The sequence below is a fragment of the Pollachius pollachius genome, assembly GCF_949987615.1.
Source record: "Pollachius pollachius genome assembly, chromosome: 2".
In the NCBI taxonomy this organism is placed as follows: Eukaryota; Metazoa; Chordata; class Actinopteri; order Gadiformes; family Gadidae; genus Pollachius; species Pollachius pollachius.
In genome coordinates, this window is record NC_136935.1 from 18,512,690 (window position 1) to 18,535,311 (window position 22,622).

At 43.0% G+C, this 22,622-nt stretch overlaps 2 protein-coding genes across 2 annotated transcripts; both read left to right on the forward strand.

Annotated features, from left to right (window-relative positions):
* The first annotated feature begins 1,597 nt into the window (after positions 1-1,597).
* On the forward strand, positions 1,598-3,776 carry lyrm7 (LYR motif containing 7). The gene is made up of 5 exons (XM_079730556.1): positions 1,598-1,639; positions 1,887-1,959; positions 2,457-2,527; positions 3,240-3,321; positions 3,402-3,776. The coding sequence occupies exons 1-5, from the start codon at positions 1,622-1,624 to the stop codon at positions 3,470-3,472; spliced, it is 315 nt and encodes a 104-aa protein (XP_079586682.1). The 5' UTR covers positions 1,598-1,621; the 3' UTR covers positions 3,473-3,776.
* A 2,182-nt stretch (positions 3,777-5,958) lies between these two features.
* On the forward strand, positions 5,959-13,778 carry synpo2la (synaptopodin 2-like a; the record flags this gene model as incomplete). The annotated part of the gene is made up of 4 exons (XM_079730546.1): positions 5,959-6,092; positions 8,661-8,812; positions 8,900-9,645; positions 11,095-13,778. Exons 1-4 carry the CDS (start codon positions 5,988-5,990, stop codon positions 13,776-13,778), a joined length of 3,687 nt encoding a protein of 1,228 aa, XP_079586672.1. The 5' UTR covers positions 5,959-5,987.
* Positions 13,779-22,622: the final 8,844 nt, after the last annotated feature.

The window sequence follows — 22,622 nt, forward strand, 5'->3', positions numbered from 1 at the left end:
CAATTATGTACTACATTTTGGTGGATATTATATTTACTAGGTTTATCAAATTATGAAGGCAGTGTCTATATTCACTGGGTTTTATTGTGTCACTGGGTTTTTATTGAAATTGAAATACACAAATACATGGTGATGTGTATTGCCCTTTCTTTATCGCTTTGTTCAGATTTGACCTCTTATTCAAGTTATCAGTATACGTTTATTTTATTTACAGCTTACTTATATCACAAATCCATCCTATTTCTTGTCTCCAGTGTCTAAAATCAATTGAGAATTGACTCATACAGAACAGTCAACCAGAACAGATATTCTCATACAGCATTTCTCTCATAGATACTGTGCTGCCCTTTTGGTAGATTTCTAAAGCATGGAATACAGCTGATCATTCTATTGACTTTATGAAGAAGAAGAAAATCCTAAATCAGTTAAAAAGAGATATCAAATATAAACTGTCAGATAGCATTTTTGCAGGAGACCCATCTATCGAAAATAGAACAGGAGCAACTAAAACACCACATCAATTAGGCAAAAAGATAGTATCTATTAAGATACATCGATTTCAAAATGTATTCAATTTGACGTCAAAGATCATAAAGACAGATTTGTTCTGGGAAATGGAAATATAACTTATGTCCCAATTGAGGATGTATCTGGCTTCATGAGAAAAAAAAAAAAACACAACAAAGCACAGGTATTCGACTGCTAGGAGGGGGTTTTATCTGTGTTATGCCTCAGCTAGGCAACCTACTTTCAAAAACCCCACTTCTAGAATGTTTAAAATTATTTAACACCTATCAATATAGGATGTTTGGAAACTACATTCCCTAAAGGTATAGATTTAAATTTGTATTCTCATAGGCATTCTTCCTACTCTAAAATGTACCATTTGTTTACACCCAGAGAAGAACTACAAAGGATAGAGGACATAGACATGTGCCCAATTGCTATATTTGATCATGCACCTCTTGCATGGGACGTAGATCAGATAAATGTGTTCTCCAACCTAAACAACAGGATAGTTGGTGGATGACACTCGTTTTATTCTCAGTGGAAAATGCAAACATTTTAGGATAGTTTCATCATTGAAATGCATTTTGATAACAAAGAGAACCGACCTTCTAACCTGTGGCACTCCATGCGCGTGTGAGCGACAGCTTCAAGCCTGCCAGCAAAATCAACTCAGTTTGTTTGTGACAATTTAAAATACACATCAAGGCAATGTATCGTAATAACACCTCTCCAATATAACAGGCATGGTCTAATGACCCTAATGAGTGTTGTTTAGCAACAGTCCGCTAGAATGGATTTCCTGTAGAATTGCGAGAAAAAAATTGGCTGTAGTTCAAAATGATCTTCAACATAGGTTAAATAAAGCTTTGTGGTTTAAGACAATATATAAATATTGAATAGCGTCATCCAATTGGAAAGATTTTGACAGAATTCAATACTTAAATGTCACTACTGCTCACTTATTTTGGTCCAAGGAGGAGCCCGCTAGACAAGTGACATTAAGTCGGAGGACTGCTATTGGTTGATACATGGGAGTCTTTTCAGCCGTGTTCAGTGATTGGCTGTTCTGTAGTTTCGATTTCCAACACGGAAGTGATCTAAATAAGTAAACATGGGTACCCGTCTGAAGGTGAGTTAAGAAACTCTCACATTTATTATAATTTGGTTTAGCTACACGATTTTCTGCTGACCATATTTTGCATGGGCGTGTGACCTTAAAACGATTTTGTTTGGTCAAAACATATACCCTGCTTTCTAACAGCATAACGTAAAAATGTCATCTGGCTTATTTCAATGTCCTTCACTAAAGTTGACCATTTGCAGTACAAAAGCACTGACTATAATTAAAATTCCGTCATGTATCCGTCCACGTTTAGGTCCTCAGCGTGTTCAAAGCGTTGCACAGAACAAGGCTCGCTGTGTTCAAAGATGATAACACAGCATTGACAGGTATACATGTAGGCCCATCTTGCGATGTCCACTGATATTATTACTGCTCTTAAATATAATTTCTAACGTGACGTCACGACTGGATCCAATCAAAACCGTTGATTTGTATGCATGACCTTGGGTTAACGGGTTGAAACAATCATTGAAATCAACTTTTCTTTTCTGCACTTCTGGAAGGTGTTAATCACAACTGCTTTAATTTGTAATGCCTACATGTAATTGATAGATACCCCTTGCCTGTATTCTATATTTATTTGACAAAATCTTCTTTTTGGATTTTATAATTGTTTCAACACAGTTAAATGAAGTAACAAGCCGACGAGTTATGGACACTCACTACGTCACTAATGTGGCTCATGGACAAACCTTGAAAGTTCAGAATCCGGAAAATTCAAATTCTATTATGCATTCTACCTTGGATCAATTTGGACCATTCTTTCTTAATATTCCCCTTAATTCACCATTCATTATTTTGACTCATTTTAAAAATGTTACAGCTGCAAGGTTAAAGATTAACGAGGAGTTCCAGAAAAACAAAAATGAGGCTTCAGAAGAAAACATTAATAAGGTAAAACACCCGGCTGTCTCCCTTCAAAGCCTGAAAGAAAAAAAATGTAGTTTCAACCTAAGATAAGAAAACGCTTTATTGATCCTAAACAGGAATTTCTGGATCTTCCATAATGTGATCAAAAAGCATCCACATATATCTACAAATGGCAGGTGGTGTTTTGGTCTGTAAAGCTGTTTCACAATGATGCTTACTTCCCCTGCCTTGCTTAAAGTAACAATGTGTTGCATGTCTACTACTTCCTAGCTTTAATTGAACTGGACATATCTGTAGTCAATGCTCATCGATAGTGACATAGCTAATGTTATCAATAAAATCTCTAACTAAAATGGATATATTCTACAAATGAATCCTCCCAATACCCTTTCGCCCATTACGCCACCCAGCCAGCCGAAGCTACGCCAGTGCACACCACAAAGCGGCACAGCCAGGGGACACAGCATTATTTTTACGTTACTTTAATTCTGGAGGTCTCCCACCTTCTCACATGGAGTGGCTCAATTTCACACATTGCGGCTTTAAAGAATCCACCAAATCCTGATACAATGAAGACTCGTTGATTGCCCACATATTTGTAAAATGTTTTTGTATGTTATGAAGAAGAGTTTTGTTTATCTGGTAAAGGAGAAAAATATTCTACCTTTGTTCTTTTTAATTAGGGCAATATGAAAACAATAGAACATGTGTACTCATAGCATTTTCTTATTTACAGATGATTAACATGGGTTCATCTGTGGAAACTGTTCTCCGCAAAGCAGTCATTCAAGCTGAACATGTGGCAGAAGATAGGATATGTGGGTACCCTGATTTTATTCCACTTTGTTTTACAAAGATAAATGATAAAAGTATTAATATTCTTTCTTTTTTTCAACAGTACTTAGACCAAGAGAGAGCCTTCTACTCGAAAATGTGCCATACAGTGACACGCCAAGGAATAAAAGATGACATCAAAGAAAATCATAAAATATAAAATAACTAATGATGTTACAATGCCTCAACAAAAGCGTTGGGAGAGAAAGTCTTTGTGATAAATTGTGTCCTCCTGAACATCCTGTTTATTTTCAAGTTGTCCCAGTGATTGCACCATGGCAACGTGGGTTTAAAACGGCAATGTCATAGTTCCTTATTTGATTCTAAATGGTCTAGGTTTGTGAAAGCTTTACTGTGATCGTAGTTTTCTGCGAATGTATGTCTGTTTATTCCCTCTTCCTTATTGTCACCCTAAAATAAAAGTCACATAGATATCTTAAACCAAAAATTTTGGGGTGTTTGCACAAAATATTGAAGCCAAAATTTGTCTTAACCCAAAACAAGGCAACAGATTATATTTTCATGAAAACCTATTTATGTATTTATTTATTTATTTCTGTATTAATTATTTTAAATATATATATATATATATATATATATATATATATATATATATATATATATATATAATATATATTTTTTGTAGACAATGCTTTTGATGAAGAAAAAACGTTTTCTTATTAATTGAGCAAATAGCAACACACTTACAGTTAAGGAAAAGTTGAGGTAAAATGGAAATAGATATAAAAACAGCTCACCAGAGAGCGCTGTAGGCACAGTTATTAATAATAGTGTTGGCTTGGATCTAAAATAACCCTCAAAAAAATAGGTTCACTTTCAGTGTGTTTTTGTTTGGTCCCTGGATGATCTTACTCTCTAGTGTGAGCAATGAGGACAGCTGCGAAGCAGAGAAGGGTGGGCAACCATCAGTGGTAACCTTAACAGCAGCAGTGTTGCTTTGAATGTTATCCCTCCCATCTCCCATGGAAATAAATACTATAAAATTACTGAAGAGCCACAGAGGAAGTCAAGTTGCTCTGAGCAGCTGGTCTGACACCTCTGTTGAGGTTCAAAGATACTTTTAGACTCCCATTTTCAGTTTTTAATTACTTAAATGATGAACCACCCCTTTGTTTGAACTGGATAGCTTACTAACAGAACACCTGAGACTGCATGGACTGGAGACAGCAAAACAGATGGACCGCAGTAGGACTACCTTAGTCAGCCAGCGGGTCTGATACTTGAGTCTTCATCGAAGCATTAAAATATTCCTGACCAAAAGCCCAGCCATAACAGCTATTTATTTGACAGAGGCACATTTTATGTTATTTTGGATGAAGAAAGGAAGTAAAATAAACAATGAATAAATAAACATAAATAAAACTGAGGTATAGGCCTATGAGGTTGTGAAATTGTGTTGATCAGGCTTGACTGGCTGGGCTTCACTGCCCATCCAGTCTCACTGCTTGTCTTCACTGCTCTTAGAAATTTGACTTGTGTTTTCAATGCAGACGTACAGAACAAAGTTGTATTTAAATAAAAACTGAACTGTGGTGAGCAGCGCGGGAAAGACCAGACGGGATACCAGGTTCAAGTAGTTCACAACTCTCATCTCCCATACACCGCATGACCCCGAGAGCTGCCTTTATTTTAGCCACACACACAGACACGAAACACACACCAAATACCCCACACCCACGACAACCTTAGTGGCAGTGCCGCTTGCCAAACCTCCCAGGTTCCTTTGTGGCATCGGACTTGGCGACCATGGCCGGGATCGCCACAATACTAAAACAATATAGCATAGTACTGTTGTAATAAATAAAGTATTGCCATCATATGAATTGACAGAGGGACAGACAGACAGATGATACAGCAGCCCATTTGCTCATTCCGTCAGCCTAAAGGCATTCTGGGGGTGACTACTTGAGGTCACCAACATGAGCGGTGAACAGAGATCAGGTGAAACAGGGTCTCCAAAATGGATGCTCAAGATCATGGTGCAGCCCAATCTAAAAGATGAGCAGTAGCAGCACATTGGCCAACGGCGAGGTCCTATTTTTGGAAGGGCCATCAACGAGCCACTGGGCTCCCAGGCCTGAGTGACAGGGCAAGTGTTCTCCATTAGGCCCTCCCCCTGTCTCACTCTGGGCCTGCATTCCTGAGTATAAGCTGACCTAGAGCACCTCCAATCACTCTGTGTGTGTGTGTGTGTGTGTGTTTGTGTCTCTCTCTCTCTCTCTCTCTCTCTCGCTCTCTCTGCCTCCCTCTCTCTCTGCCTCTGTGTGTGTGTGTGTCTCTCCCTCAACTATCATGGTCGGCCCACCCTCGGGGTAGGTGCGTGTGTGTGTGTGTGTGTGTGTGTGTGTGTGTGTGTGTGTGTGTGTGTGTGTGTGTGTGTGTGTGTGTGTGCTGTTGTTGAGAGGAACCAGTCTGCCGCTGCACCAGTCCAGTGACGCTGAAGGACTCAGAGCTGACTGTGGGGGCCCTGGGCGCGGACCATGGGGCCATAGCACTGAATGGCCCCCTCCTCTCGTCCTCTCCTCCTGTCTGACACAACTTTTTCACTGAAGTGAGGAGTGGATTGTTACAAAGAAAGAACAACCCAAGGACCACAACATCAAAGTACATCGGCAACTTGGCGAGGAGGATGATGGTGGCCGAAGAGATGGTGATAGTCTTGTCCGGGGGTGGACCATGGGGCTTTCGACTGCAGGGAGGGCTGGAGCAGCAGAAGCCCCTCCAGGTAGCCAAGGTGAGCGAGCAGCCGACTCTGAGCAGGTGGGAGCTGAGGCGGTCCTGGCCCACTGGAGTTCTACATTGTAGATCCGTAGTCATGAGGTCAATCTGGAAAAAAGAAATCATGTGATGGTGACACATGGGGAACAATCTATCAGGTGTTAATGGGAACAACTGATAGAAATGTTGCAGAGGAAGTGAGCCTATGGCGTAGTTTGGATCAATTGAGTATTGGGGCTTGAGTTGTTTGGTTTGGGGTCCAGAATGTTGTGAGACTCTGTTGTGGTCTATAACCGGTGCGCACATGATTATGAACTATGTTAACTTTGAACTTTGGGGTGAGCTAACACCCCTGAACCATTTTCGGTCAAGGTTTTGTTGTACATTCATGTTGTCAAGAGACTCTAATTCATTTCAGGCCAAATACACACACTCCCTCAGGGACCATGATATTCAAATTTGACCTTTGTCAGATGTTCTCGGATCAATGCAGTTTAGTTTTGTTGGGGTTGTTCTTCTACCAAATATATGACATGTACCATCTGTAACCTTTTTTTCTTCAATGGTGCTTGGAATTTGGCAGTAAACATGACTAATAAAGGTTATACTTTTGTACAGCTTGAATCTTTTGTTAGTGTTTTATAATATGTAGGATAGGAACAGCGTGTGAAATATATATTACATGAAATACTGAAACAGATTTCTTAACCATATGAGTTGACCAGTTAGCCAAAGATCAGGGTAATATATCCTTTTATTCAATTCAATATTGCTAAAACCCAAATAGGCTGATTGCATAGTATCAACTAGGGACACTATTTATGTTACAGGATCCCAGCCTGTCTTAATGGGGAAGGTATGCTCTTCGACACTAATGGCTCAGACTGTTGGCACAGTAAAATCGTTTCCATTACGTCAGATGAGGTTCATCAAACAGTGTTTGAATGGTGATCCATGGCAAGCAATGGCATTGTCTGTTCAATCTCAATCAGTAAATGTTGATTTGTTGGCACTTAAATCTGCATTGTATAAACCCCACGAAAGCAAGTGTATTTGCATGGGCAGAGTCTTTTGGGTATTTAAAAATTTGTTTTAATTTATGTACAGTATATGTGTGTTTGTGGGTGTATGTGTGAAAAGACGGACTGACAGATAGAGAGACAGACAGACAGACTGTTGAGTAAGCACAAACTGCTCTTCCTCTAAGCCTCTATCCTCAGAGGAGAGGCAGTGTGTTACAGGGTTAGTTGAGGTGTGGGTTTATGCCCTGGACCCCAGAATGATCACAATACCCTGATTTAGCACATAGCTAGATATACAAATCCTCTTTATGAATGCTGCGATAGCTTGAAAGGCATTTCAAAGGTTTGAAGTCTGTTATTCATTCATTTAGATTTTGTAATATGTAAACTGTGCTGACATAATTTAAATTGAGAAAACCGTGCAGTGCAACTTTTAGCATGCTAGTAATAAATCTAAGCCTTTATAATGCAATGCAACATGGAGGACGGTTTGGGATTGTCATAATAATAACAGACAAGATCACATCCTTGACGTCTCTGGAACCCGTGCTTGTCCTTCACCATAGAGAATATAGAGTAGGCCCAATCCTGTAGGGGATCAGAAGTTTACAAACAGGTGGATGTGGTTGTAATTGTTGCTTTATTCAAATGTCCGCCATGCGTGTCCAATGACTTTGTTGATGCGGACCGTCACTTTATAAGCAGGTGTCATTTTATGCACGTGAACACACACACACACACACACACACACACACACACACACACACACACACACACACACACACACACACACACACACACACACACACACACACACACACACTTGACTCTACAACCACAAGGTGACTGACTGAATGACTAATTGACATGCCACACTAGAAGCAGGTGTTAGCCACAACAAGAGTGTTGTGGCTAACAAGGAACAAGAGGGACCTGCTGGGAGTTCATTACATGTAAACCACACTTGTTTTTAGAGTGACCTTAGGAAACCTTTTCATCCTAACCTCTTGTAATGTCTTACATGCATATATATATATATATATAGTATCCATGTTATATTTCTGTTCAACAACAGTGCCAGAGTTTATATTTGCATTGACCTTGGCAAAATAAACAAAATAACGGACATGAGCCTGTTTAGAAGTGGGCATCCCGCCACAGTTTGCCATCTCTTCTGAGTGGAAAGCTTTGCAGATAAAACATTAGCCCCCACTTGAGTTGCAATGTATGTGGTATGTGACTACACAGTGGGCATTGAGTGGTCTAAACAAGACCTGGCGTGTGTCTAGCAGGAACTAACACAGCAGGACCAATATCAGATGGCTTGTTGCCGACTCTATGAAGAAAAAATTGAAATGATAGGAGTGACATTTATCCATCTTGAAAAATATAAGAATGTTTAAGGGTAAAATGTCAAGATCCAAAAAGAGTATGGTACAATTCAATAGTCTAATGCTGCAATTCAGAAATGTAATTTATAAATGACAATCTTCAGACATGTGCGTGTGTGTGGGTTTGTGTGCGTGCGTGCGTGTGTGTGTTGTATCCCCCTGCTGGAACAGGTACGGAAGCGCAGCAAGGCGTGCAGGGCCGGTCTGAGAGAGGGGGATGAACTGGTCTCCATCAATGAGCAGGCATGTGGAAGCCTGTCTCACGGCCAGGCCATGAACCTCATCGACAGCTCTCCAGGACTGCTCCACATCCGGGTCAAAAGGTCAACCATGTTTAATGGATGATATGTAGTGCTGCTATTATGCGTATTATGTTTTTACTTATTCACCTACTGGACCTCTTCACGCAGGGCGCCTGCTGGCTTCCAGTCCGTCGTGCTGCTGACGCGTGCTCCCTCGCCCCGCATCGACAAGGAGTACCGCGCCGCTCTGAGGGCCATGTCCCCCACCCACAGCCAGCACCCGCCCGTCAGAGAGATCCACCGCAGCCAGTCGTCCCTGACCAGCGGCCTCACCTCGCCCCCCGGCAGCGAGGCCTACTACGGCGAGACGGACAGCGACGCGGACGTGATGGCCTACGGCCGGCAGCGGCGCCAGAAACGCCGGAGCCCCAACGCCGCCAACCCGGGGAAGCTGGGGGGGCGGTCCTCCCCAGAGGGCGGGGAGACGTCCGAGATGAGCGGCTACGACAGTGCCCCGGACGCCCGCGTGTTTTCCGGCCCCCTGGACGGATGCGTGGGCTTCGGAGGGGAGGGGATGAGGGGGACGGTCGTGGACGGTCGAGAAGCTCTGCCGGGAGTGGCTCGGAGGGAGGTGATCTACCAGCCTCCGGCCCCGGGGCTTTGGTCGTCTCAGACGTCCACCGAGACCTCCTCCATCATCTCCTCGGCTGACGACCAGGGGCCCCGGGATGGGGGCCTGGAGGAGGACAGCGGCTTCCTGGAGCCGTCCAACGTGCCCTTGGTGTCCCCCGAGAGAGCCAAGGAGGCCATGATGCTGGGCTCCCGTAGTCAACTGGTGCCCATGGTCGGGCCCATCGACACGCCCGTGGATGAAACGCTAAGCACTACCTACGTGGAGAAGGCCAAGCAAGCTAGTGAGTACAGCTGATGTTAGTAAGAAAGGCAAATCGGTGTCCAGTCAGTGTGGTTATGACTGATTAAGTCATTTGTTGGTGTGTGGATCTCATCACTGAGTGACTGACTGACTGACTTGGCTATTTGATATTGTCAAGGACTGTCTGATGAATGAATTTGATTGAATGTATCTATTCATTTATAAAATGGATTGCAACAACAAACAATCAATACAGGGGCTACTTCAATTATTGTTCAATTGAATTATTGAATCATTCATTAATGCAGAGGAAGACACATTGAGCCTGATGTGACTGTGTTCAAGTCCAAGCTTCCTCTCTTAAAGTGAGAGGGGCTGGTACATGCTTCTATATTTACTCCCCCAGTTCAGCAATCCGATAACCTCCTAGCTCAGCCCAGGAGCTTGGAAAAGCATCTGCAGCTGCTAGCTGGTGTCAAGTAGCAATGGGGGAATACTTCCCTAGCTAGCCCTCACCCCTACACCCTTCATGGTAGTCGCATGGCGACGGGACATGTATCACAACTATGAAGGCCTACTGCTCATCAGGCGATTGAGAATTATAAATATAGAATAATAATAAAGAAATCCTATTGTAGTAGTTGGGGCATGGGCATGCAGGGCAATCACGTTGCAATGCATTGTGTTTCCTTGTGTGAACGCCAAGGCTTTACTCATAAAGTATGGAAATTTGCTGGGCTGGTAGATTTAAAAGTAGACTGTAGGCTGTTTTAAGAACTTCAATAAAATGACCAAAAATATCCATAAACTCTTTCACTGGGTCAACTTGAAGGATTCTGAAGTCCAAATCAGGGATGCTGAGAGAGAAGATATAAATTTCTCATCTGATCTAAAAATAATTTCACTGTAGCTCACCTTTAAAATACTTTGTCACTGGATCTTCTGACAGTTCGCAAACTTTCAGTTGAGTTTTGTGGTGTTCGTAGTGCTGCTAACGTGTAAATGTTCCTTTACCCAAGCTAATGTGAGAAGCTGTAAGGCTTGACCTGAATTTTCTTCTGGAGGTGCTCCTATGTGAAAAGGGGAAGCCTATTGAGGACTTTCTGGTTAACATCAATATACCTGAAGTCATAGTCAGAGTTTGATCTAAAGGTTAAATGATACCGTTTGATGCCATTCAAATTTTTACAACCGTAGTCATGTTTGTAAGCTTGTATTGAATTACCTCCCAGCCTGATCGGTGTCCATCCAAATGCAAAAGTTTCATTGCATCACAAGACAAGTTATGGATTAAACTAGGGCTCAAAGGCCTTAAGATCCTACATTTGTGATGAACCAATGAATAATAAATTAATAATGAATAATGAGGTTTTTAATTTTTTAATTGTTCCATCCTTTTTAAATCATTCCAAAACCATCAGATGGCAACAAACTCACCAACGTAATCTTGTCTATGCTCCTAACCTCTGTGACACTTGCCCTTCCCCAGAGCTGAACCGGGGGGACACTGCACAGGACAAACATGTAAAGGAGGCCAAGACCAAGTGCCGAACGATTGCATCTCTGCTGACGGATGCTCCTAACCCTCACTCCAAGGGTGTGCTGATGTTCAAAAAGAGACGTCAGCGGTCCAAGAAGTACACTTTAACCAGCTTCGGTAGTGTGGACGAGGACATGTGCCAGGAGTCCCAGGAAGAGGATGGTGTATTTCAAGGAAGTGAGTCAGAGTTTGATGAAGAAGGCTTCTCGGCTGCACCTGATCCAACCTGGGACAGTGACTGCCTGGATAAGCTGGATAAAAGGGCAGCAGCGAGTACTGGGGGTAGTGGAGAAATGTCTGGAGATGCTCCCAGTCCAGGGTTGAGTGACACCACGGGCAAAGGAGCCCAGCTGTTTGAGCAGCAAAGGAGAAGAGCTGCTGAACACGCCAAGAAAACGGAGGCTGCACAGCCTAAGATGCCCGCACAGCCTCCAAGCCAGGGGCGCGACCAGTGGCAACCTCACGCAGAACCACAGGCACAAGCAGTTCTCCCGTCTCCACAAAAGACACAAATCTTACAAGATGATGCTCAACCTATGATGGCCCAAGCCCCAGTCGCTGTGTTAGGTAACCAAGCTAATAGCAATATAAGTTACACTGGAGTGGGCACAGCCAGCATGGTCATGCCACCTACATCTGCAACCCCCTCCGAGTCACCGATACCGGACATTTCGTCTAGTAATGTTCTCAACCGAACCGCCCGTCCCTTTGCCCCGGGTTTCATAACCAGCAGGTCTGCCACAGCCCCTGTTGTGTTCCGTCCATCTGTAGCAAAGAAGCCCCAGCGTCCTGCCTCAGCGATGATTGCATCGACACCATTCTCCACTTCCTCTGAGCCATACAATAATGTTGCATTGGCAGCTATGCCACCTTCACAGCCGATTGGTCCACCATTAATGTTCTCACCGCCTTTCAGTCAGTCTGTACCCGGTGGTCCTTTCCCCTCAACCCCAATGGCCTTTCACAATCAAATCCCTCAACCTCCTCCTTATCAGGTACAGCTCATGCAGGCCCCACAACCAATGACAAGTGCTTCCCAGGCTCCATATACATGTGTGGCTTCCCCGCCAATGCCTCCTGTATCAATGCACAAACCAGTTTCATATGCACCTGTCGCTGCATGTGATGCTGGGCCTTTGCTCCAAGCTTCTGTAGCAGCTGCTCCTAACCCAGTTGTGCCAATCCCTCCAGTTCAGGTGCCAATGGTCCAGACCCCGCCCGTCCAAGTCTCCCTAGCCCCTTCAGCTCCAGTGTCTGTTGTCTATCAGCAAGACGCTGTGGCTCCTACTCCTGTCCCTGGGTCAACAGGTCGCACAGGCATTCTGTTAGATGCTCGTCGGCGTGGTGGAAAGCATAAGCCTATGTTCAATGTTCCAGAGGTCAAGAAGAACTCACCTAATCCTCACCTGCTGTCCATGGTTCAGAACTTAGACGAAAGACCTGCCCGATATCGGTATGGCCAGCCTCCGGAGGCTTACAGCGAAGGTGTGGAGGAAGACTACAGTGATTCTGGTAAGGGCAGGATGCCCCCCCCGGTGGCCCCCAAGCCTCGGGTGATCCATGAAGCCCCCCAGATTCCTCAAGCTGAAGGCAAGGGGGCTCAGCTGTTTGCCCGGAGGCAGAACCGGATGGGCATGTACGTGGTGGACACCCCACCTGAGACTCCTTACCAGCAGGAGGTAACCTATAATGCTCAATCTCAAGCCTTATCCCCGAATCCGTCCCTCACATCTCCATGGAAGTATTCCCCCAACATCAGAGCTCCACCACCCATTGGCTACAATCCCCTCTTGGCTCCATCTGTCCCCATTGGACCTCAGAGAGATGCAGCTAAGCCTGAAAACCCGGCTAGAGGGGGAATGGGCGTGCAGAAAGAGGGAATAAAAGCATTGGATTTCATGAGAAGGCAGCCTTACCAGCTCAACCCTGCTATGTTTAGTTATGGAGGCAGTAATGCTAATCTGTCCGCCATGCCTTCCTACCAGGCCCAGCAGCAGCAGCAACACGCTGGTTATTCCAACACATTGGTGGGGAGCTCGCTCACCCAACCAAGGCAGATCCCTCTGAAAACTGCTCGCGTGTATGAAATCAAGCGCTTCTCCACACCAACACCAATGACCGCACCCTCTCTGACACCCAAGGTTATCGCTCCCCGCTCAGCCACCACTCTAGGGGAGCGTATCACACGTTCCGACATGATCTCACCACCTCCTAAACCTCTAACTCCAACCCATGCCTCCTTTTCAACCTTTGCTCCGACCTCAGCCCCTCTGACTGCCTTCAACTACTCCGCTGCACCTGCTGCTGGCGTCCCGGCGTTCCCGGCGTATGCTCCAGTCCCCGCACCAAGGCCCGCCCCAGCTCCGTTCCAACCCGCCGGCCTGCCCAGTCTACCACATATCAATACAGCACCTATTCCACACTATGTTCCCAACGCCCACCCCATGCCCTACACCCCAGTGTCGTATACCTCTGGGCTCCAGTATGCCAAGCAGTTTCAGAGCGCCCCGGAGCTCAGCATACTCGCCTCCTTGCCCCCACTGAAGCCCAACCCTGTCCAGGTGCCCAAGCCTCGCTTTGTTGCCACCAAGCGAGGCGTCCAACCTGGTGTTTGGAGACCCGGGGCTTTTTAACTACAACGCACCATCTAATTTACAGTTTGTGTGTTGAATAAGTTTGTGTCAATTGCAAGGTTGCAAAATGCTGCTTTACACATTTATGTTTTTGTTGACACTGTGCTCACGTTTGGGTGATTGACATAAGATGTTGGGGACATGCTAGGTCATTGTTCTGTGTTGAACAGCAGGTCAAGGGTGTGCCTGTCCTGTGTAAGGTTTGGGAAAAGACTTCTAGAAGACAGCTATTGATTCAGTCATCATCATCACTGTCTAAGTGGAACCTGAACTGAATTGTTTTGAAATGTCTGAAATGTTAGAGAATGAGTTGTGGAGACTGGTTTATCGAGCACATATTGAACAGCCACCATATGAGCTAAGTGGTTTTGTTTCCCTACTGTTTCTGGCTCGTAGATTTGAAGATCTAGAGGATTTTCATTTAACCATTTTTGTATATGGTTAAACACTTAAATTATTTGCAAAATCTGTAATTCTATTAAAGAATCACACCGTAAGTGGTATTTTTTCTGGTCTTTTATGAATCAGAAATATATATGCTGATATATTACTGCGTAAATAGCTGGTCACAAAAAGTATAAGAGTTGTGTTTAACACCATAGCTAACTTTGGCCGGACAGAAATGTTTTATTTTTCTAGAGGGTTCTGGTTAAAAAGTGCCCTGGCTGCGGCTGAATACATTGTCACTGGATATCTCAACCACACCTTCCTGGTATCAGAGTGCCCTTTCTTGGATGTTTTAAATCCGTACCTTGTATTAAATAAATGTAGCTAATGTTTGAATGTTTATTTTGTGTTGCCTTATTTTGGCGTAATATAATTGCCATCTGGGTGAGGTGAAAAAAGCAGAGCACAGGCATTGTATATAAGAGGGTAACAGAGATGTGGACAGAGACAGAAACAGGGACTGAGACCAAGCCAGAAAACTGACTGAAGGGCTTGAAAATACGGCCTATAAATGAAGTCCTCTGGTGTTATTGAAAGTTGTAAAGACAAAGTTCTGCCTGTACAAACTCACTTTAGAGAGGGGTGCATCCAGAATGCAGCAGCGAGAAAATTCATTGAAAAGAGATCTACAATAGTGTTTAAGTGTTAAGTCCCACAGCCTGTCGAAATTAAAAGAGCATTGTAGTAAAAGAGAGAGGGAGTGATACCCTACAAGAGACACATAAAGGAACTGTGTTTGCCGGTGGCTCCCTATAACAAAGAAGATTTGAAATGTTGCCTATGGATAAAAGCAACCAGTGGGCACCAAGATACTTACTTTTTCTTCTATTTAAAAAAATATATATTTCTAAGTTGTTTTTTGTATTCATATTATTATAAAAATAGTATGGGTCAAAATATAAGAATGTTACATTTCTGGATATAGAGCGAATAAGGTGTGTGAACAGGTGATAACATGTTTATTATGCAAATATTATATAGCAAGCGCTTTACACTGACTTGGGCACAAGGCATTTTTAATGAAATAAAGGTAGCGATGAAAGCTTTTCAGTGGTCTGACTGAATGTGTGACTTAACACAGCCCCCTGTCGTTTAATGTGTGACTTACAGTATCTGGAAGCATCTGGTCATAAATAGCCTGCTTGGGCTAGAATATCTTATCAAACAGCAATTCAAATACCGTAATATAAATGTGGAGATTGTCATAATATTTTATATTGCTTATCAGCCTATAGCCCATTAATATGTATTAGAAAGCAACAATAATCATGTCTGCACAATAATACATACATGGATTTCAGCTATTATCTATTCATTCCGAGGGGATATGCACTTTTAATTAATAAGAATAATTCATTATATTTATATGGCGCTTTTCAATGACCCAAAGACGCTTACAGTGAAGGGGGGGACCTAACTCACCACCACCAGTGTGTAGCACCCACTTGGGTGATGCACGGCAGCCAATCTGCGCCAGAACGCTCACCACACACCAGTTTGAGGTGGAGAGTGAGGGAATTAATGAGCCAGCCAATTGTACAGGAGGATTATTAGGGGAGCCAGATTGAATTAGCCTGGTTGGGCCAGGAAACCGGGGTAACCTATGAAGGTATTATTGTAGCAAAAGTCTTTAGCACCTGCAACTGCAGATTTTGAATGCGTAGGCCTACACTAAAGTCACAGTAAATTTGAAGTCGTATATATTTATTTTGCATGTGTACTCTAAAGTCACAAATGTGTATTTGAAGTTGTAAATATTTTTTCTACCATTGTAAACACAAAATAGGGTCTACGAGTACGCAAGTCTTTGTTAAAGGTGCACAAATCCTTTTGCTACAATCATTGCAGCGCAGTTGGTGCAAAACACATTCACACACCCGTGTTTCATAATCTGAGAACATGCCCAAAAGTTGTGCATTCGTAAACCTAAATTTTTAACTAATGCATCAGTTGCACATCTGTGAAAAATGTCCTCACAAATAAAATGATATAGAACGCTATGTTGCTATGAGCTAAATCTTTGCTCCAAAGTGTTTTTTAAAAACTTATCTAAAGTATAATGACACAGAATACATCCATTCATGTGTGGCGACATTTGTTTAATTTGTACACTTTAATTTGTAAAGATGTTGCATTAATTAAACAAAACTAGTTTGAGATTGATATCCCCCTTGTCTATAATGCCCTACACAGAAGAGACCCCCGGCCCCTCCCGCTGTTTAAAAGTAACTAGTAACTTGTACTTTAAGTCCATTTTAAATCAGCTACTTTTAACTTTTACTTAAGTAGATTTTTTTGACCAGTACTTTTACTTGAATAAAATTTCATCCAAGTAATCATACTTTTACTTGAGTAGAATATTTTTGTACTCTTTCCACCTCTGATTAATGTATTCACCTTATTCCGCCACGCCCCTTTTTAAATGTTATTGTCTTCCGCTTTGTGTTGAAACGTCCGGTCGGCTAGCTACAGCTAGATAGCTACATTGAAATACCCAAATTAAGATGGAGAGGCTAACGTAAAAAAACATGTCAAAAGTTCGGATGGAGGGATTGTACTTCGCCACCCGAAGTCAATGAACTCCACCGAGTGGGTGGATGACATGCAGCGGTGGCCTCAGGTGTCATATGGGGATATTTTTAATTATTAAGTGCTGTCGGTGGGCGTTGATGGGTCGGCCATGAAAAATTTCTAGAGCATTGAGGCGTATCAATATTTACATAGTGGAAAGGTTGGTCATGTTTTGCGTTCCAAGAACGAGAAGGAGGTATATCTCTTTTTGAAAGCTACAGTCAACCCCAGTCAGTCCAGCACACCAAGACTAAGAGCATTCTATTTCAGAGACATGCTTCCTTTTGTTTCAGACGAGTATAATGAAGGTCGCCTGTTGCTCTGTGAGCGTTATATGCAGTTATGCAAATGATTACTTTATACTACTTAACTACTTTACTACATATTTTAACTACTATGTGTACATATTATTGGCTATTGTTTTTAATGCAATTAGTTTTTAGTTTTATGTCAAAGCATTAACTCAATCATTAAAGGATTTAGAAAATGCCTCATGTGTCAAGTTTATTTTATTGACCCTCTCTGACAAAGACATCACGTTTGTGTATAAAAATACAGATATAAGTTAAAGTTTGGTATAGATTTGTAAAATTGAACAATATAAAAAAAGGAAACAACATTTTAACCATGTAACAATTACAACTGATTGAACTTATAACTGATTGAACATCTTATTCCTCATCTTCTTGTACAGTATAATGTCCCCACGAAGATTACATAGAGCTGCAGACTCTCAGAATCTTGTCAAATTTTGGGGCAAGGTTAATTGGCACTGTTTAAGAGACTATTCTGTAGTTCTTCAGGCGGCGTATGACCCTCTCGTGGCTATGCGCCTCATGTTGGTGGTGTCTTCTTCGGACAAGGGAAGGCCTCTTCTGGTGAAAGCTGGCAGGACGAGCTTGACTTTACGTTCAAAAAACAGACGATCTTGGATAACAAATCCTTTGTCAGCCATCACCTCATCACCTGGACACAGATACTCCAGAAACCCTGAGTTGGCTGGGATGAACTTGTCACTGCATCTCCCACCATATGCTGGAGAGATGAACATAATCAAACCACATGGTGCAATAGCTATGAGAAACATTGATTGTATTATGTCCATAGTAATGACTGTAAGACTCGCCTCTTGAGTCCAGATTGTGAGCCTTCTGAAGAGGGGTCTCAGAACAGTCGATTACGCATGCGGTTAATGGATAATTTTCCTTGAAGCTCTGTGGCATCGTTGCCTGGATCGTCTCCCTGGGCAGCCATGGAACATAGCACCTCATCTTCTCCTCCATGAAGTCCAGCCACTGAGAGATTATCCTACTGACCACAGACTGAGACACTCTGAAGCTCTCTGCAATGTCGTCCTGCAATAGGTTCAGCCGGAGCTCCATCAGGGTCATCAACAGTTGATCCTTGGGATGTAGCTGAGAGATGCTGCATCCTTCTTTCAGGCCGTCGGATAAAGCCTCAAAGGCATCCACTGACAACCCAGTGTACAGTAGACACAGCCGATCATTCCGGAGTAGTTCGGTGTGTACATGATGTTGTTCAGGACACTTGTTTTAAAACTGCATATCGAAATCTGGGGGGACCAGTAGCTCAGATTTATAAGGAATGGACAATCAGACGCAGGTTTTAAAAACTATCAAAATCTGGGGGGCCCAGTGCAATTCCAACTTAAAAGGAACGGACAATCAGATGCAGGTTTTAACAACTGTGCGTATCGAAATCTGGGGGGACCAGTACAATTGCGACTTATAAGGAACGGACAATCAGACGCAGGTTTTACAACTGTGCGTATAGAAAATCTGGGGGGGCCAGTAAAGTTATTTGTAATTGTGATAAGAGGTTGGTTTGGAAGTCATATTCCTAGAGGTAGTAAGACATTCTCTAGTCTAACGAACATACTGCTAACCCCAAGGGGCTGAAGCCTGGAGAACATATTCCGGGCTGGTTTTAATAAACTGCTAACCCTAAGGGGCCTAGGTTTGGAATAGACACTCCTAGCGGTTTTGATGTTAACTTTACTAATTGAGTATGAATGCAATGTATACTTCTAACCCCAGGGGGGAAAGCCAACTTGCATGAATCATAATTTTTTTTGTAAATAACCCTAATATGTACTAATGCATGCTTGTATTTGCGCTCGGTTGCTATTTTTTCCTCCTTGGTGAAGAGTCTTAATTACCCTTTGTCTGAGAGAGAAGGCCAACATTCTAATATTCCAAGAAACAAATGGTACTGTGCAGACTGAGATAGAGGGGGTTAGGTTGCACAGGAAATAGGTCATAAAACAAGAAATAGCCCCTTCCATTAGTTTCAAGAAGAATTTAGGGATAAAGACAGAGAGACTGAGAGAGAGGAGTACAGAGAGCAAATATCTGAGCTTACACTATATTAAACAATATTAGTGAGCAACACAGATACATACATGCATACACACACACATATATATATTTATAAGGGATGAGACAGAATATTCGATTATTCGTTCGATTTTTAAAATTGGGACCTTTAAATATATATATTTTTAATTAACGGACAGAACTAATGTTGGTTCTGTAGCACTATCATCAGTTTTTATTATTATTAATCATGTACAGAAAAATATATATATAATATATAAACAATACACAAGCATAAATATTAATATATATGCATACAACACAAACAAACAACACCAGGTACGCTGCTGAGTGTGGAGCGGGGAGAGAGTCTGACGTCATTCACAGCGCATTGCGCATATTACGTTGTTTGCTTACAGAGTGTAGGCCTATTGTATAGGAGGCTAACAATGTCGAAGTCCCGCAAAAGCTCTGCCTGGGCACACTTCAAGAAAATAGAAGATTATTGTGTCCAGTGTGGGATAGGTGGAACTAAATTATCTTACCATGCTCCACGTCAACGACGCTATCGCATCTCAATTTGCATCCAACTGTCAAAGTAAACGAAGATGGGGAACCCACCCAATCAAGTATGGCAACATTTATTCACGTTCACAAGTGTGACAGAAGCCGCAGCGAAAAAACTTCTGCCCTAATTACCAACATGGTGGCTAAAGATATGCTGCCTATTAGTACAGTAGAGGGGAGGGGGTTTCCGAGAATTAATGGCATAGGCCTACTTAGAGCCAGAGTACACGGTTCCGTGCCGAAGAACCATCACCTCACGTCTCGAAAAGATGCATGCTGAATGCTCAGAGTCCGTTCGCAATGCTTTAGCCAAAACTGACCGAGTAGCTATAACCACGGACGCCTGGACGTCCCTTGCAGTGGAATTATATGCTACAATAACGTGTCATTTCATTGATGAAAATTGGGAAATGAAGAGCGCTGTCTTACAAACACGGTTGATGCCAGAGAGACACATAGCAGAAAATCGAACTAAGGGGCTGAGAACAGCAGTCGAAGAGTGGGGCTTGGAGGGGAAAATCACTGCGTGTGTTCACGATAATGCAAGTAACATCTTACTAGCCAACACACAACTACTGGGGTGGGACTCGAGCTTGTGCTTTGCCCACACATTACAGCTGGCAATAAATGATGGGTTCAAAGTCGATGCCGTAAGCCGTGTTGTTGTAGCCGCCAGCAGAGTCGTATCACACTTCCACCACAGCACTGTGGAAAGTCAGGCCCTGAGAACCAAGCAAGAACAGCAGAATCTGCCTCAGCATCGTCTGATACAGCACTGCCGCACCAGGTGGAATTCGATCTGTGACATGTTCAAACGACTCCATGAACAGAGGTGGGCCATTGCGGCAGTACTGTCAGACAGAAGGTTCACCAAACTTTCAGATGCACACACACTAGAGCCAACAGATGAGAGCTGGCACATTATGGAATAGCTGATCCCGGTGCTGAAATCGCTGAAGATGGCAACAACCGCACTCTAGGGAGAATTAGATGTGTCCATCTCCCTGGTTTATCAAGTCACCACAACACTGCTCTCAAAGCACCTGCTTCAATCTGCAGGTGATCCACTCAAGGTGACAGAGTTCAAGCGCACAGTGTCGGAGTCATTGAGAAAGCGTATGGTCCCTGAGGACACAGAGACAGCGCAGAGGGAAGCACTCATTTCCTCTTACCTGGACCTGCGACACAAGCACATGCAATTCACTACTGAAGAGGTTTGTATGTTTCTACGTTGGCCCAATATTAGGTTAGCATAGGGCCTATGTTATTCCTGTAGGAGAAATCAAACGATTTGCCTAACTTGATTAAAGTCCAAATGCCACAAGATTACCATGCAAGCTTTAGCTTATAGCAAAGGCTGCTTTTTGTGATCAACAATAGGCCTATATATAAAAATAAATAAATAATATATAGCCTTTAGGCCTATATATAAATAGGCTATTAAAAAAAAAAATGTATGAAAAAGAAATGTATATCTTCCTTATCTTCCTTTCTCGTCATCGGACAGGTGAAAGATGCCGTCAAAGACAGAATTGCTGTTGTCCTTTTAAATTTCGAAGAAAATGCTCAAGCTGGCACAGCACCATCACCACCATCCGCCGAGGAAGAAGATGGGCCACAGCCTGTGCCCCCACCAGACAACGGAAATTAATTTCCGCTACTAAGTAATTTCATTGATATCCCCCTTTATTGGGCGATTATTTTCGTTCCTGCATGTGGTCTAAAGGCTATTTATTTGTTTGCACTAGCGCCTATCTTAGGCCTATGCTTTTTCATGTTTTGAGTTGATGATGACCATTAGGCCTTTGCAGTTTTACAACTTGTGTCAGAGAAAAAAGCGCTTGATTGAGTTCTGTTGTCCATTTAATCTATATCCATGGTATTTTATTTTTAGTGTAGGATTTGGCCGTTTTTATGTCGGGTAGGCTATAGCTAGAATTGGATATGGCTTGGACAGCTTATTGGTTATACAAAATGCGCGCACCACTCTAATATGGGTGTAATTATTTTTCTGTTCTGCATTATGGTTATGTTAATAATCTAATAATAAATTCATGAGGATTAATAACAGAATAAATTCAATTTTTCACTGTTAAAGTTCGTTTTTTTGCGTTTAAGATATTAATCAATTATTCGTTCATAACACCCACCGATTATTCAACCATGAAAAATTTGAGTTTTTCACATCCCTAATATGCATACATGTACACACAGCACAGAGGAGACAGATAGAGAGTGTGTTCTACTGTAAGTGAGTGGTGGCCCTATGCCATAAAATACCACATATTCCAGCAGTACAGATAAGGGTTCTGTGGAGCTTTTAGGATTTAATAAATTTGTAGTTTCCCCACCACCATATTTGGAGTTCTTAGCAGTCACCGTAGCTAAAGTCCCACCTAACGTCTTCCTCTGCTGACTGAGAAGAGAACTATCCCCAGTTCTGTCTCAACGTCTCCCCCTGCTGGCTGAGAAGAGAACTATCCCCAGTTCTATCTCAACTTCTCTCCCTGCTGGCTGAGAAGAGAACTACCCCCAGTTCTATCTCAACATCTCCCCCTGCTGGCTGAGAAGAGAACTATCCCCAGTTCTATCTCAACATCTCCTCCTGCTGGCTGAGAAGAGAACTATCCCCAGTTCTACCTCAAAGTCTCCCCCTGCTGGCCAGGAAGAGTAACTGCCATCAGTTCTACCTCAACGTCTCCCCCTGCTGGCCGAGAATGGGAACTATCACAAGAACTACCTCAGCGACTCCCCCTGCTGGCCAAGAAAATAATTACTATGGATTTCACCTCAACGACACCCCCTGCTGGTCAAGAAGCGAAATACCACTGGTTTTCCCCACACCCAGCCCCCAGAATACACGTGCTTCTGGACATAATGGACACACTCAACGTGCAGCCTCGCCTAGCAGAGGCGTGCCCCG